The following is a 16616-nucleotide window of genomic DNA, read 5'->3' as shown; positions in this document are numbered from 1 at the left end:
CATAGCTGTTGTTTTGCATTGACTCGAGATCAATCATTGGGAACCCTCGAGGTCGAGCTCCGAGCTGAACTTCGAGCCTTCTGGAGGCAGTATTTACGAGGTGCCTCAGCGGTCACAAAATTGAACCCTTTGATTTTTGCCGTATACACTTACTTCATTATGCATAGCATCCATTTACACATGTATATTGACCCATGATCAGATGTCGTTATATACGCCTATAGTATATGTATATAGGGTATGGGGAAAGGTTATGGCATTATATACGCACCACCACCTGATTGGCTGGTATACGTTTATTTTTTTGCCCACAGAGGCTGAGGTGATATAATGGGATGCCCTCAGAGGCTTGATGATGTTATGTACGCATATACCTATGCATGATATGACATTTATACGCATATGCATGACATTATAAATATTTCATGATTCACAATGCTATTCAGACTTACAGGTTGAGTCATTTACTCCATGTTTCTTTCATGTCTGTTATATACTAATTTTTATGGCTTACATACTCGTTACATTATTCGTACTGACGCCCCTATTGCCTGGGGGCCTGCGTTTCATGCCCGCAGGTGCAGGTAGATAGGTTGATGGTCCCCCATCTTAAGATCCTTGCTCACCGAGAGTTGGTGTGCTCCATTTGATCCAAAGCTGCTATTGAGTTTTGGTACGATACTTTTGTATACATATGGGTGTGACGGGGCCCAGTCCTATCCTTTATACAGTTGTACACTCTGTTAGAGGTCTGTAGACAGTCATGTATAGTTAGATAGTATGTGGCCTTGTCGGCTCGCCCTACCGTATTCCGTATATATATGTATATATGTATTTTGGGCAAGCTTTCCCACGTATGTTGTTCATATGAATCAGTAGTTTATTTCTAGACGTTATGCGTGACCTATATTTCATGTTTATATCTTAAATATATGCTTAGGGTTGTACGATAGGTAGAACTCGAGCATTTGTCACGGCCTATCGGTTTGGGTCGTGACAACCACCTCGCGTCTCATCGATCAGAACAATATCATCAGCAAATAACAAACACCATGGCACCTCCCCTTGAATATGGTGTGTCAGTGCGTCCATCCCAGGGCAAATAAGAACGGACTGAGCGCAGATACTTGGTGTAAACCCATAACAACAGGAAAATGCTCCGAGTTGCCCCCACTGTCCTAACCCGAGTATTAGCTTCATCATACATGTCCTTAATCACCCTAATATAAGCATCCAAAATACCTTTTACCTTCAGGCATCTCCAAAGAACTCCCTAGGGACCTTGTCATATGCTTTTTCTAGGTCAATAAACACCATGTGCAAATCCTTCTTCCTATCCATGTATATTCAACCAACCTCCTTGTAAAATGGATAGCTTCCGTAGTATAACGACCAGGCATGAACCTAACTTGGTTATCTGATATCGACGCCGACCTCCGCGCCCTCACTTCCACTATCCTCTCCCAAACTTTCATAGTATGACTTAGTAACTTGATACCCATATAGTTTTTACAATTCTGGATATAGCCTTTGTTCTTGTACAGCGGTATCATCGTACTCCGCCTTCATTCTTCTGGCATCTTTTTCATATTAAACAGCCCACTTAGCCACTCCAATCCTGCTCTACCCACCAACCTCCAAAATTCTACACAATTTCGTCGGGCCCGGTCCCTCTGCCCCTACGCATCTTACGCATAGCCCCCATGAACTCCTCGACCTTAATGCGCCTACAGTAGCTAAAATCTCGGTGACTCTCTGAGTTCTTCAATTCCCCTAGCACAATATCTATGTCCCCTTCGTCATTCAGCAGTTTATGAAAGTAAGTCTGTCATCTCCGCTTAAAATCTTAGCATATTCTATCAACACTCTGCCTTCCTCGTCCTTGATGGAAGATGCTTAAATTAAGCGGAGATGGCAAAATTATTTTCATAAACTGTTGAATAACAAAGGGACAGAGATATTGTGCTAGGGGAATTAGAGCATTCTGAGAGTCACCAAGATTTTAGCTACTGTAGGCGCATTAAGGTCGAGGAGTTCATGGGGATTATGCGTAAGATGTGCAGGGTAGAGGCGCAGAGCAACCGGATCCGATGAAATTCCGGTAAAATTTTAGAAATTGGTGGGAAGAGCAGGATTGAAGTGACTAACTACTCCAAAATAAATACACCATCTTACAACTTTCAAGAGATAAATTGAATTTGAGTGACCTTTGGACCACTACTGTCGAAGTCTTAAGTCAAATCTGTCCTACTTCTGTGCAAAGTAGGTGAAAGCAAAGATAAATTAACTAGCATATTTTCTTTTTGAGTTTTATCATCATTTGATATTCGAAAATCATTGAACCAACTAATTCTAATTTATATCGGGTAAATCCATTAAAACGAGTTAGGTATCCAATTGAAAGGTTTTCTGTCACACCCAATTTTTTTTTTTTTTATCAAGGCTTAAGAAATTCCACCTATTTAGCCACATTCTTCGGTGATAACGGCAAGATTTATCTCTGTGGAAATAATAATTTATTCGGATAAATATGAGAGTCCAACTGAATAAATATGGTATATTTGAAAGAGGTGGATAACTACCCATACTCTATTTTTAAAAAAGGTACACTTTTTCAACCTCTAATTCTAAAGGTCTTGAGCCGACAGGAAAAAGCTGATTTTAGGAAAACTTGCCGTTTCCAGTCCATTTTTTCTCCTAATTTGACTCTAGGTTTGGCCAAAATCCTCAATCCAGAAGAAAACCATTGCTACAATCTCTGAGAAAGAAGCCCATAGTTTTTGCACCAGGAACGTGCATATGGTGAAGCTCTAGTATGATATTACATTTTATTTAAATTTTTGTTTTCTGGATATTAGATTTTATTTATTTTCATTATTTCAGGTTCTTTGGTTTATTATAGGACTAGTAAGCAACACCACGGGCCCAAGCTCTAATAGACAAATTAATATAATTCAAATTAATTAATTTAATTTTGTATTCTACAGATTTGAGTATGATAAAGAAATTTAATCCTTATTTTGTTCACTGAGTTCAATATTTAAAATACCGGTAAAATATTCAGAAAATTATTTAAGGAGTATTTTACATGAAATAAATGCGATTTTCCAATCATAAATTTTTAGATTTCAATTTTAAATATTATTTCTAACGCTCACTAATTTTTGAAATTTAACCCTAGCAAATAATATACATAGCCTATAGTGATAGTATTCTCTCTGTCTTTAAAAGAACCACAATGACACGGTATAGGGGACAAACTATCTATTTTTTGTTTTATGTTTTAGTATGAAAATAATTTCTTTTCATTAATATCATAATTTATTTCTAATCCTTTAATATCAAATGCTTACCTAAGTATTATTTCACCTTATCTTCTTAATGTTGCTCCCAATATTTGTTTGAGACGTTAGTTTTGAAATGAAGTCATTTTTCCTCTAGTTAAGGCATAAACTTTAATATTTTTATTGCTTACTTTTTTTTATCAGTGCCCGCTCGACACTTTTGGCAACATGATCTTTTCTTATTCACTTCAAGGAATGGGTCGTCCCTTTTTTAATTATGACGTTGCCATCTAAATCTGAATCCCAACTAAATCCTTCTTTTCCTCTTAATTCTTTTGTAAAAACTCTAAGTTTCTGCTCCATTTTGATAAGTTTATTAGCATAACTTAAACGTCCTTCTTTTGTCTTAGTGGAGAATTTATCTTTAATATTATTGTAAAAAAGCTAATACTTTTACCAATGTTATTACACAAAATTTGCACCAAGCAGAATCATATAACTTGATAATACTTGTATTTAAACTATTGAACTTTGCATGCTTATCGAGCATTTCCAATTTTTTTTTACCATTGTGTGCCTACTTCTTTTGACTTTATTAAGAAAAATAAATTTCTTCTTTTTTTGTTTCCCACCCGGTGTCTGATACTCATATTGGGGCCCGATTAAATTCAAATTTGTGCCGAAAAGTCCCACATTAGGGGTAAAGCACTCCCTAACAAAGACGACTTCATACCTAGAGGCTCGAAAAAAACAAATTTCTTTATTCCAATAAATGTCTTGTATTACTTCTGTATTATTTTTGTATCTTGTTTTACTATTGAAGCTATCTTATGTTTTACTTTCTTGCGAAAGAGTATAAGGGTAGGGCTAGATAGGTACGTGGGGACCATGAGTCAGACATTTGATGTTTTTGGAACATATAAAAAGCTCTAAGTTAAAAAAATTTACAGAAGCAAATAGGTCATCTTAAGTAATAAAGTTATAACTCAGGGGTGTAAATAAGAGCTAGGTGTGAACGCATGAAATGGGAAATTGAGATAGGCCCTACACTTCAGCCATCTTATCGAGTAGCACGGTCTAGCCAGTTTTAAGATTAGTCATTCAAAAATAGCCAGCGTTTGCCAAGTCATTAAAAAATAGTCATTATTTTGCCGTAATAGAGATCGATCCAGCATAATATACTGGAGTTCGGTGCACCTGTGTATGAACTTCCAGCATGGTATACTTTGCTGGCTCTAATTTTTATTATACTGGAGACTGGAGCACCGGTGCTCCAAACTCTAGTATATTATGCTGGAATGGTATATTATACAAGAACTCCAATATATTAGATTGGAGTTCCAGTATAATATATTGAAACTCCAGTATATTATGCTGGAGTATTTTTTTGAATTTTGAACAGTGTTTTCGTTCAGATTTATCTTTACATGAAAAGTGACTAAATTTTGATTACTTTTGAAACTATGGCTATTTTTGAATGACCACTTGTAAATCTGGCTATTTTTGAATTTCTCCCGGCGATGAAGCTAGCACGTACATTACTTTTAAAACAGATATAATGTGAAACTCCATAAATGCCCCTACATAAGCAAGCATGTTGACAGGAGGTGCTTGCTAACTCCCACTTATAGTATCGGAGAATACAAATAAATTTCTATAACACGACAAGAAGCCCGTCTAGCTCAGTTGGTAGAGCGCAAGGCTCTTAACCTTGTGGTCGTGGGTTCGAGCCCCACGGTGGGCGGTATTTAAATTTTTTCGAGTAGCAAGTTTAATGCATAATTTTCTCAACGTAAGTTTGATTCGGTGTGTTACGCAATTTTGTGACATTTTTTTCTTTAATGATAACTTAAGTTTTCTTGAGAATATTAAACATGAATTCCAAGCAAATAGTAATGTAAGGATTCCAAGTAGTCCTCTTTTAACCAAATCAAAGAATAAATGCATGGAAAATCAGATCTGCAGTTTAATACTCCATATTAGTTCAACTATCAAGAAAGGGGTGTCTACAAAAGTGTGAAAGAAAGAGAAAACCCTGACGAAAACTTTAAAATGCCGTTAAATTGTTACAAAGAAAAGGATCCACTACTACTATAATGTAATACCCAAGAAGAAAAAGAAAAAAAATGAGCGCTAGTATTATTGACAACTTCTTAGCTCTTCCTTTATGACACGGACTGCTTCTGATACTCCATCCTGGATATTTGCCAAAACCAAGCAAGATGTTAAAAATGTCACTTAAATCTTATAATGCTAAACGAAAGTAGTAATTGAACACACTACTTTCAGCTCAAATCACTCATACATATGCAAGAATACTATATAAAATATAAATATATTATAAATCACATCAATTTATGACCTGTTAACTTTAAATCTTAATTTTGCCTCTGGCTACAGCAGCAGCATGCGAAACATATTATAATGTAGCATTATATTAGTTTATTCATCACCAGGAATTGATCCTACCTCATTTGACAATTTATTAGAAATCTGCAAAGCACGGGCTTTGACTTCAGAAGACCGTGCATGGTCCAGGGCCCTCACAAGCATGTTTGCAGCTTCCTTGATGTAGAAATCCTCATCTGTATCTGGCACCAAATGTTCTCTTCTCAATGGCTCGGGGGCAACACCAAGCCAAAACATCCTCTCCGCCCAGTAGAATTGATCCAGCATAAATGGACATATCACCTGCCATTGTAGGAGAAGCTGAATCAATTTCCAACCTTTGACCTATACTGAACTAAAATCTTAATATCAAACATCAATCCTAGTTTCACCACGTCAGTCGGAACATTCCATGACATCTTCTTAACAGTTACTCTATCAAAATACACTTCTGACCTTTATGCAATTATCGGTCACATGAGCTTATATATGATGGTTAATATCAACCTGGAAAGTCTCTCTAAGCTTCCTTTGTCAGTTTAAACAATTTATTATAACAAAATACTACTATGCCAAATCGCAAGCTAATTGGGGCGGGCTATATGATCCATTATCTATTTTGCTCCATTTAGACCCGTGCCATTCCAATATGCAATAATTTAAGTTCTTTTAACACTAAAAGTTCTCTACATTTCTAGTGGCATGCAAATCTCTTTAAGTAATATATCATAATTTTGCCAAAAAGCAATGAAGTAATATGCTTTGATTAATGATATCTTCTTCCTCACAGAAAGCCCACATATCAGGGTCATTACAATAACTTCTCTACATTAATCTTTCTCACATTTCCACTCCACAAAAATGAATATTACTACTCAAATAATAAATGAGATGATAGTTAAGTGAAAATTCCACAGATTTGAAACCTTATAAAGTAAAAAGGAAAAAAAATTCAAGGTTCTTCCTAAATATACCAAGTTTTCCAGACAATGAATTGCTTTAACAATTGAAATTTCTTCATGCCAATAACTCATTTATGGTCCAGATGCAGGCACTGTCTTCATAATGTCCATCACATAAACTAAAAACCATACAAGCCATTCTGTTAAAAAAACAAAATGGTTTTCCAGAAATATTAAGGGGTTGAAAGACTTCAGAGATTGCAAATAATTCCAAAAAAATCAATGACGAAACAAACCTGAGGAACTCCAGCCTGTAAAGCAGCAGCAGTGGATCCACTGGGGATGTTAACACCAAAGATAGCAGCAAATTGTCAATAACAAGGCACATAATAGTTAATTCTCTCTCTCACCCTCTCTCCCTCCCTCCCTCCCTAGCCTCTCTCCTCTCTCTCTCTCTCTCTCTCTCTCTCTCTCTCTCTCTCTCTCACACACACACACACACACACACACACACACACAGGAAGAGGATAAAGAAACTTAAATGAAACACATCAAACCTTCCACCGTGATGGATTGCAGCTGCACATCTTGGAAACAGCCAGTTGTATGGGACGGAACTTGGAGAAAAATAAGCAGATATCAATTACCAGAATAACTGTATATGACATTTTAAATAGCTTCCTAACTGTTAGTTTAAATCCTAAACATGGAGTATGGAGATTAATAAGTATTGAAATAACCAATAACCATTTATTATAAGAAAATGAAACATTACTTCCAGTTTTGCACACCTTTTAGAGCAAAAACATACTCCAAAAAGCATAACTGTAGACTTCTAGTTGAGTTACCAAAGACTCAAGTAGATCCAGTATAAAGAACTTACCCACAGAAACAAAAGAGTCGGCCTCCGAAAAGAGAAACTCCTTCATTACTCCAATGTGTTTGTTCTGAACAAGAGGATGCTTCCTTGGCATATGATTCAATTGCTTCTTCTAAAGGTTTATAGCCAGCTGAGAACAGAATAAATCTGCAACCCGATATGTCTAATGCAGTTCCAAGCACCCGAAGGAATGCACGAGGGTTCCTCAGGAAACCCATGCTGCAGAAGAGACAATAGACAAGTTCATGATAAGAATGTTCTCAGACAACAGCACAAACAAAATTCAACTAAAGCTTGTCCTGCAGAAAAGTATACATGTCCGAAACATAAAAACGAAGGAATCACGAATTGTAACCACCAAAATAAATGTGTTAAATTCTATGAAAGGAACAGAAACTTAAACTAACTATAGTTCCTCCATTATAGACTTACTAACCTGAAGGGCCACACTTATTTTCTTAGTACTAAATATCAAAGGGAAAATCCCATATATAAGGGTATGAAAAACGTAGGGAATCTTACACAGCTATGACTCTTCGCAAGGACCAACTGATCGTCTATGCCAATCGGAACTTGATTGGTGCTCCAAAGCTTTTCAGTCAAACATAAAGTACTACTAATACGTAAGCTATTTTCAATCCCGCCAAGAACTCTACAGTTTCTCTCATTCCAGACCGTCCTATTTAGTACAATCTCCATCTGTCATACTGAGATGTTTTGGATTATTATGGACCATGCTGGGATGGTAAAGGATTCAGTTGGGGTTTTAGAAGACGAAAGCAAAGATGCAGGGCATGGGATATTACTCTGCTAGCTCTTATGTGGGTTGTTTGGACAGAGAGAAACACGAGAGCTTTTGAGGGACTCGAGCTTGATTTTGTATATTTGAAGAATAGCCTCTATCTTTGATGTCGTTTTGCTGAAGCCATGAGGTTCCTATTTGTATGGGGATTGGTGCAGCTGCAGCCATGAGGTTCCTATCTAGTTTTGTAGGCTCTACTTTTTTGGTATACCTCTTCTATACGGGAGTAGTTCTCCCCATTGTTAATGAAATCATTTCTTGATAAAAAAGAAAAAATAATTTCTTAATAAAAAAAGAAAAAGTAGAATCGCCATCTGATTTGACATAAATCAAGAATTCGGAGATTCACTTATCAGTATTGAATTTAATGCTGCTTTAATTATTTTGGTCATTCAAGAAGAACAGAGACACACTTAAAATGAACATAAAAAATAGATAGCATAAACTAACTTGCAGACAGGAAAAAGACCATCCATTAGTCCCTTAAAACTTAAATAGTGAAAGAAGAACATAGCTTTGCATTAAAAAAAACCTCAAATGTGACCTTACCTTCCAACTGAACTCAGTCCTATGAAAACAGGCAGCTCTTTAGCAGGAAATTCGATGAAAAACTGCAAGCCGAGGTGGGCAGAACACAGTTTGTTTTGCTGATTCAAATTCCCTGAAATACCAGATGCAGAGATTTCTGCACAGTCATTGCATGAAAACTGCCATTTCCTGGGAGGAAACCAAAAGCCACAAACCCACACTTTTGATGGCCAATAACCTAAATAGTAAAGGTTTTCACTTATCAGCTCAATAGCAACAGAAAACCACAACAGCTTTCTCAATAAGGCTTCGTTAATTATCACCTTTTGCATTGACAAAACTATCTGAGAGAGGTGGCTTAACAATCTTGTCTTCTCGTCACTTTACAAAGAATGTAGTTTGATTATCTTACATAGCCAAAGTACGGAAAATTTTTTAGCCTTAAACTCAACAGAAAACTTGTAATATAGCTGGATTTACTCTAAAATAGAACAGCAAAGTGGGTTTCCACTAAAATGTACGATTAGAATTTTAGAACTCAGTAGAAGAAAACAAGGCACAGATATACATTCTGAGAACCATCAATGTGTTTCCTCATCTAAGTTGCTCCGACATGGCAGTGTCACCAGGGCCATGTCTTGAGTCTTGAAAAACTTCAAGTTATATTAAAAATAAAAGCCATATGATTTGAGCAATTAAATTATTGGCATTTATTCCTGTGCCAAGGGAAATGTCCACATGGAACTATGAAGAGATATCTAGAAATATTTCAACATAATCCATACCAGGGTATTCGACAATTTCTTTGCTAAATCCATACCTGTCATCAAGCCACTGTATGTCAGAAAGCAGTTCTTCTTTACAAAAGGTAATACAGGCACCAGGATAGTGCATGTTAGAAGAGAATATACGTATGTCAGAAAGTGCAATAGCAGTTTTCCTGTTACAATTAACAGACCATGGAAACATATAAATCAAGATGTCAATAACCTATAGGTCAAGGTTAAAATGCCAACTTGTTTTATTTGTAATACATCAACAACAGCAACCCAGTGAAATCCCACTAGTGGGGTCTGGGGAGGATAGTGTGTACGACCTTACCCCTACCCCAAGGGAGTAGAGAGACTGTTTCCGATAGACCCTCGGCTCAAGAAGACAAAATACTTTGCAAAATAATCTTTAAACAATTTTCCCCTGTCGCTCTGTGTAGAAAGAGCAACATGGTTAATGGAATACCAAATCTCAGGTAAGCTCTTCACCAGGAAGCACCTTGCATAGAAATTTTTTAAAAAGCTAGTAAAGACAATATTAATTCTTTTATACACCTTGAAGATTTAGCCTATTAGTATCTTCTAGATCTCTATAGTGTTCCATAGTTCCATAGATGTTCTTTAGCTGGTACAATAATCTTACAATAGTAGAGGAGACGGGAGCCTCTCATGGAATGTTGGAAGACCAGTTACAGGATCCTGCATTGAATGAACAACCAGTAAATACAACAAAGCAACCAAATTAACAGAGATACAATAGGAGTGAGCACACTCGTTGTTAACCAAAGAACCATCGATCCAAAACAATTTAGTTTATGGGTTCAGTTTTTGGTAACTCGAATTGGCTACTGGTTTTTGTTTTGCAAAATCTAGGTTCCATTCTGTTTTCAGATACCGGAAGAAACCGAAGTACCTGATGAACTGCTCAAAAAACTGAACCGTGCGGATCAGTGATTGGCTTGCCCTTTTAAAGCTGAAAACTGGAACTGACTGAATTCCCACCCCAAAGCTTTGATGAGAAAAGAGGGAAAATAATAGGAAAATTGTCATTGGCAGAAGTGGAGGACACACCGTAAAAGGAAAGGCACTCAGCTTCAGGTCCAAACTTCTCCATGAGCCCCACTCCTCAGCGAAAAGTGGCCACATCCAATGGATGACATCTTTCCAGCCAACCTACCATCAGCAAGTATGCAAAAGCCTTAACTCATACAATCACTGTCTTAAGTCACAGCGAAAAAGACTAAAATGCATTGGGAAGGACCTTATACAACATTACGGGCTTGAAACAAAGTTAAAGACTAGTCAGCAGGTATTAGCATAACTGCAGAAGCTTATACCAAGTGTACGAAGTAAGGAGAATTTACTAGAATACAGCCATAAGACCATATATTAACAACACTTGAACAGTTTAAATGAAGAATGGAACTGATTTTTCAAAAGAAAACCAGCAAAGCGATATACCAAGTGGCTACATAATTCATCAAATACCTTGTGACTGGGAGCTTCCTGGAGATACTTATATAAATCTGGAAGTTCTTTCCTAAATTGCCGTTCAAATGATGAAGGAGCACTACATTGCATGAGACGAAGAGCTGAAAGTCAGAAAAGTAAGCAATACGGCTTCTGCATTAATACCCAACCAAAGCCTCCAGACGCTAGAGGATGTTCAAATGCCTAAGATGCTTCAGCAGGAACAGATGAAGATGTGAAATTTTACGCATAAGTGACATATTCATCAGTTTAAATGTTTGCATTCCTCTCCAAGTTCCTAGACAGGTATACCTACTAGTTGGAAAGAAAGTAACTGGTATGTCCAGAACCATGAAGTTCGTGATAAGATGTTCATCATGTTCATTGCCATAGGATGCAAGTCCATAGTTTTCCAATTAACCATTTGAAGGGCCATAAATTGTCGTAACTTTGAATACATACTTGAAGAACAGAGGTGAAGACAATACGATTTGTTATCAAAAGAAAAGGAATTAAGAAAGTTTCTCTTGCTACCTATAAGGAACAACATAAGGAGCAACCACAATGCAACGGATCTGAAAAAGCTCTGCAAGACTCCAACCTTCCTGAAGTCAAGTTATAGAAATAAAGAAAAGAAAACGTTGTGACTTTCACAATGAGAACAACTCAAACTCTCACAGTTTAATGTTCATCCAACAATTCTGTTTTATATTTTTTCAAAATTTCACTCCGATAATATATCATTTAAATCTGTCCAATTCTTTTTCCTCCCATTTCTTCGCCAGTTTTTAACACCATAGGAACTCATCCTGTTGACGATGACTTTACTTTCCACATATCAATTATCATTGAGAGCAACTCACACCCTCATCCTTCCCCTCCAGCTCGGCCTCCCCCCTCCCCTCCTCAAACTTTACAGCGTTACTGGTAAGGGGATATATTCTCCAAGCTCATCTTATAAAAGTAATAAAATTCTACTCTCCAAAAATTAAAATTAAAAGGGATGAAGAACATTTAAAAGCCCAGAGAATTTACCAGAGCAAAGAAATTAATAGCAATAAGATCACCCTCCACATTTGGGACATCTCCAAAGATATCCTCAAAGATCAAAGTACACTCATGCCTATGATTCTGGGTAATTTCCCTTTTGTGGGCAGAAAAAGTAACCTCCGTTGAACCTGACCGTAAAATTACCAATAAGATCTTGTGAATTTACTGAAATTCATTCTCATATTTGTATGTAAGTTGTTACTGAAAATGATTTATCCAAGAGGAACATGCAATAATTGACTCACATAAATTAGGACAAGGAAAAACATTATCAAGCTGACGAAAAGTGACATACCATAATGTTCAAGAGGCGAAACGGCAGGTGGTGATGAAACTGGAATATACATAACTTGATTTGCTCTCAAGTGCACTCTCAAGTTCTGTCATGAAAAAATAAAGAATGAAATAAAAGAATACTCTGAAGCATTCAGTGTCAACTTTCTGAAATTTCACATAATTTATGCTAAAAGAAAAAAGGAATTTGGCTGTGCTATCCAGCCTAAAGGTTCCTTAGAAGGTCAAAATTATCAAGGTTTATTTCAGGGTATGCTGATCTCAAAATAGATCAAAAAGTGGGCTGGGCTTTAAATAAAAATAATATGCAAAGAAGAAAATAACATACCAAAAGCTCTCTGCTTAAAATTGTGACAAAAGCAACAGATTAGAACTGTTCTGCTTTTGATTTTGTTAGCTCCATGCACATAGACTAGTTTTTTGTCAGCTAGAGTAACATTCTAAATAGATTAGTTTAGTCTGTTATTTTTGTAACTTGTTAGCTTCCTGCTATAGCACAGACAAATATGATGAAGCTAACAACATCTCTTTTGTAAACTTTGCATCTTCTTGATGCCAACAATGAATCTACTTGCCAAAAAAAAAAACTCTTCCACTTTTGCTAACCTCATGAGCTGAATGAGTTATAAAAACCACTTGATATTGTTCCTGATCACTAGCAAAGGCTGCAGCAATGGCCTGTTCATCAAGGCATTTTTATTAAAAATATATCCCAGTTCATGGAACAAGGAAAATAATAGCTCTATACAAGTAATTTTAAGGTTCATGCAAAAATTCTAATTAAATTCCAACTAATAATAACAATGGAGAAGGGAATATACAAGGCCTCCTCACGAAATTCGACTCCAATGCCAGTACAGCAAAAAATTCAGAAACAAACTAAATGAACTTGGAAGGGGAGCCTTAGCGTAACTGGTAAAGTTATTGTCATGTGGCCAGGAGGTCACGGGTTCGAGCCATGGAAACATCCTCTTGCAGAAATGCAAGTAAGGTTGCGTACAGTAAACCTTTGTGGTCCAGCCCTTCCCCGGACCCCCCGCACAACGGGAGCTTAGCGCACCAGGCTGACCTTTTTTTAAAAAAATAAAAAATAAAAAACTAAATGAACTTGGATATAGTTTAACTCATTTTAAGATCTAACTGGTGTTGCATATCTTCTCTATTATATGATAAACAAACATTGTCTAAAAAGCACACCAGTTGCAGATCCACTTATCACGAAATCTCTTATACGTCTAATCAGTTGAACTAGAAATTAATTAGTTATGTCCTATCAGTTTACACAGTTATGGCATAGTTCGGGTTCCCATCAAACATAGCTCTGAATGTGTCCCACAGTTCTCGACATTATTATTGCACATTTTGAGGGTGAAGATCTCCACTGGGATACGGCCAATTGCCTTTTGCTTAGGTATTTGCAATTTTCTAGGTCTTTTGTCACTCCAAATGCAAAGTGAGTTACTCTCTCTATGGCATTTTCTTTTGTTGCCTAAACGCTCTTTGTTTTTCCAATGATAAAATCCGTTAACCATGGAGCATACTCAATGTGTATATGGTAGAACACAAGATCTTCTGCTTTATACCAAATTAGATACACTATTACATCTGAAATAAAGTTTAGTTCTGACATCAGAATTATGTTTTCTCACCTAGTTCATGTGGTTTATTTATAGTCTCACAGAATGTTGCTATCAGAAATAAAGTTTAGACGCATCCAATTGAAAGAGAACTAGTCATCTTTCTCTCCAAATTCAAAAGCCACAATTCCTGCCACTCCGGGAAGCAAAAAAAGATATTTAAGTTGCTTTGAAATCATTTTTCATTACTCGGCTCTCGAAATTCTTTCATCACAGCAAAAATATTCACACTATTTATGAGTTTGTCATTTTTTCCTTCAAATATCTCAACTCCTACTCCATATCACTTGTTTCAAGGACCATTCAATTGTTATCTATCTTGATTATTAAAAGTATCAGCACGATACCGCTCTCGTGCCCCAACCCTCACTTTCAACAGCTATCAAGTGTCACTAAAAACACTAGAAATAATCTTTAAAACAGTTTTCTAACTAAGAAAGCAGCAAATCGTTGTTTGCAGACATGGCCAGCGTCAGGGGAAGAAAACTATTTCAATATAGAATGTAAGATAAATTCACAATTAGATGCAATAACAAAATCAACGACAGCGTGATATCATTACAACATAATACACACACAAATGTAAAGAGACAAAAGGGAGAGGAGGAGGAAAGTTACGGCAACAGGGTAGACATCGCCTTTAGTTCCAAAAGCCATGAAAACAGCCCTTGGTTTGCTCTTCATCTTGCTTGCTTTTGCCCACCAATTCGATTCCTCACATGAAAACTCCCAGCTTCGTTGCCTTAATATGAGGAGAATATTCTGTGGCAGTTAGCCAGTCACATGAAAAAGCAATTTGTAAGTTCGAACTGCGATGTACAAGTAGCAATCAGAATGCAGTGATTTATAAGTCGCAATGTACAAGTCGTATTTACACTGCATCTATAAGTCGCATTTGGCTTGTCACGTCCCAAAGTTTTTGACCAAGTCCCTTATCATTGGAGCACTTCTTAAAATGTGTAGTTAGTTTTCACACTCACCGTCTTTTTAATTTACTTATCGAAAATATATTATAAACCAACATCCATTAATAGCATAGAGCTGAAACTGTTACTCATAAAAATTTCGGTTGATTTTTCCAAAAAGAAGGTTAAAATTTGAAAAAAATAGAGTTGTCAAGATCACTTCTAGGCATATTATTGAAGCAAACGAATAACCAGATTGTATTATCACTTTTAGTTTGCGCTAGAAACTATTTACATATGGTTGCCGAAAAAGTATATAAAATTTGTATAATTTTTGTATATAACATACAAAATATATATATATATATATATATATATATATATATATATATATATATACAAAATATATATATTTTTTGGCTATTATTTTTACAACGGCTATACAGTGTCATTTTCTCATTAAAAATTGACACATAAGGGATATTTTCAAGGTCAAAACTTTAGAAGACATTATCTAAAAATGAGGAATTAAAGTGATAATTTGCGTTATCCAATAAAATGAGAGGAAACGTTTTATTTTAGAGCAGAAGATTTACTTCATGAATCAGAGTTGGTTAACACCGTTAGTTTTTTAATACATTCTGTCAGTGAGACTAAAAGTGCTCCACTTTAGCATACTTAAGGGACTAAATATGCTCAGGTTAATATTTAAGGATTAAAATAGTCATACCCTCAAAGATAAGGGACAATATTGGTCAAAAATTGAGGTAGTATTTTCCCATTCTGTATTCCCGTTTTGGACTTCCTTTCATATAATTTTTTTTTAAAAAAAAATAGAACTCTTCATTTATAATTTTTCCATCGACAATGACTTATAATTTTTTTCCAAAAATGTAATTTGTGTTATAAAATAAAGACTCTAAAGTAAAGATAAGTATAGAGAGAAACTGATATATTATTCGAATTCAAACTGATGTACATAATGAACTGAATCTCCTCTATTTATAGAATAAAGGAAGTTGTTGTGTAGTACTGCAAGTTGCTGTGTAAGCTGTTGTGTAAGCTGCTACTATACCAGATATGGATAATCTTCTACTAAGAGTAATGTTTATAATAACGGAGTACTGAAAGGATAAGCTCATTATACCCGGTATGGATAATCTTCTATCGGGGTAATATTTACCCATAACCGTGTATCGAAAGGATAAGCTTATTATACCCGGTATGGATAATCTTCTACCAGGGGTAATGTTTATCCATAATCGGGTACCGAAGTGATAAGCTTCTTCAGGAGGATTATTCTCAGTAGAGTACTAAATAGGTAAACATATTTACAGCGGAGTCCCATATGGATAAGCTTCTTCGGGAAGCTTATTTACAACGGAGTACTAAATGAACATCCATAATATAATATATTCATAACACTCCCCCTTGGATGTTCATTAAAAGATAATGTGTCTCAATAAAACCTTACTAGAAAAACCCTGTGGAAAAAAAATCCAGTGAAGAAAAAAGAGTACACATATTTAGTAATACGCATTGTTGGCTGCCTCATTAAAAACCTTATAAAGAAAACCCTTTGGGCTAAACCTTAGTAAGGGAAAAAGAGTACAGCGCGCATTTTACTCCCCCTGAAGAAAACCTTATTTCAAATATTTGAGTCTCTGCATTCCAATCTTGTATACCATATTCTCAAAAGTTGAAGT

The 16616-nt window shown here is 36.0% G+C and overlaps 1 protein-coding gene and 1 non-coding gene across 11 annotated transcripts; one reads left to right on the top strand and one right to left on the bottom strand.

Moving 5' to 3' along the window:
• The first annotated feature begins 4955 nt into the window (after positions 1-4955).
• On the top strand, positions 4956-5028 carry TRNAK-CUU (transfer RNA lysine (anticodon CUU)). The gene has a single exon. It is a non-coding gene; the product is annotated as a tRNA-Lys (tRNA).
• Positions 5029-5244: 216 nt separating this feature from the next.
• LOC107760837 (sterol 3-beta-glucosyltransferase) lies at positions 5245-14841 on the bottom strand. 10 transcript variants are annotated; one of them, XR_012693480.1, is made up of 16 exons: positions 14624-14841; positions 12975-13046; positions 12370-12454; positions 12060-12202; positions 11559-11629; positions 11043-11124; positions 10626-10727; positions 10198-10253; positions 9570-9724; positions 8806-9022; positions 7458-7673; positions 7132-7191; positions 6871-6910; positions 6647-6753; positions 5754-5975; positions 5245-5480 (listed from the first exon to the last, which is right to left on the bottom strand). XR_012693480.1 is itself a non-coding variant. In XM_016578939.2 (15 exons), exons 1-15 carry the CDS (start codon positions 14687-14689, stop codon positions 5424-5426), a joined length of 1644 nt encoding a protein of 547 aa, XP_016434425.2. In that variant the 5' UTR covers positions 14690-14841; the 3' UTR covers positions 5245-5423. The 10 variants fall into 10 exon arrangements, 7 of the variants coding, with proteins under 7 accessions (XP_016434425.2, XP_016434426.2, XP_016434427.2 ...); XR_012693478.1 differs by having other exon boundaries at positions 6647-6774; positions 6871-6885; XR_012693479.1 differs by having other exon boundaries at positions 6871-6885.
• Between the last annotated feature and the right edge of the window lie 1775 nt (positions 14842-16616).

The sequence above is a fragment of the Nicotiana tabacum genome, chromosome 7 (assembly GCF_000715075.1).
Source record: "Nicotiana tabacum cultivar K326 chromosome 7, ASM71507v2, whole genome shotgun sequence".
Taxonomy (NCBI): Eukaryota; Viridiplantae; Streptophyta; class Magnoliopsida; order Solanales; family Solanaceae; genus Nicotiana; species Nicotiana tabacum.
The sequence above is the reverse complement of the archived record's forward strand: the minus strand, read 5'-3'. Positions and strand labels throughout refer to the sequence as shown.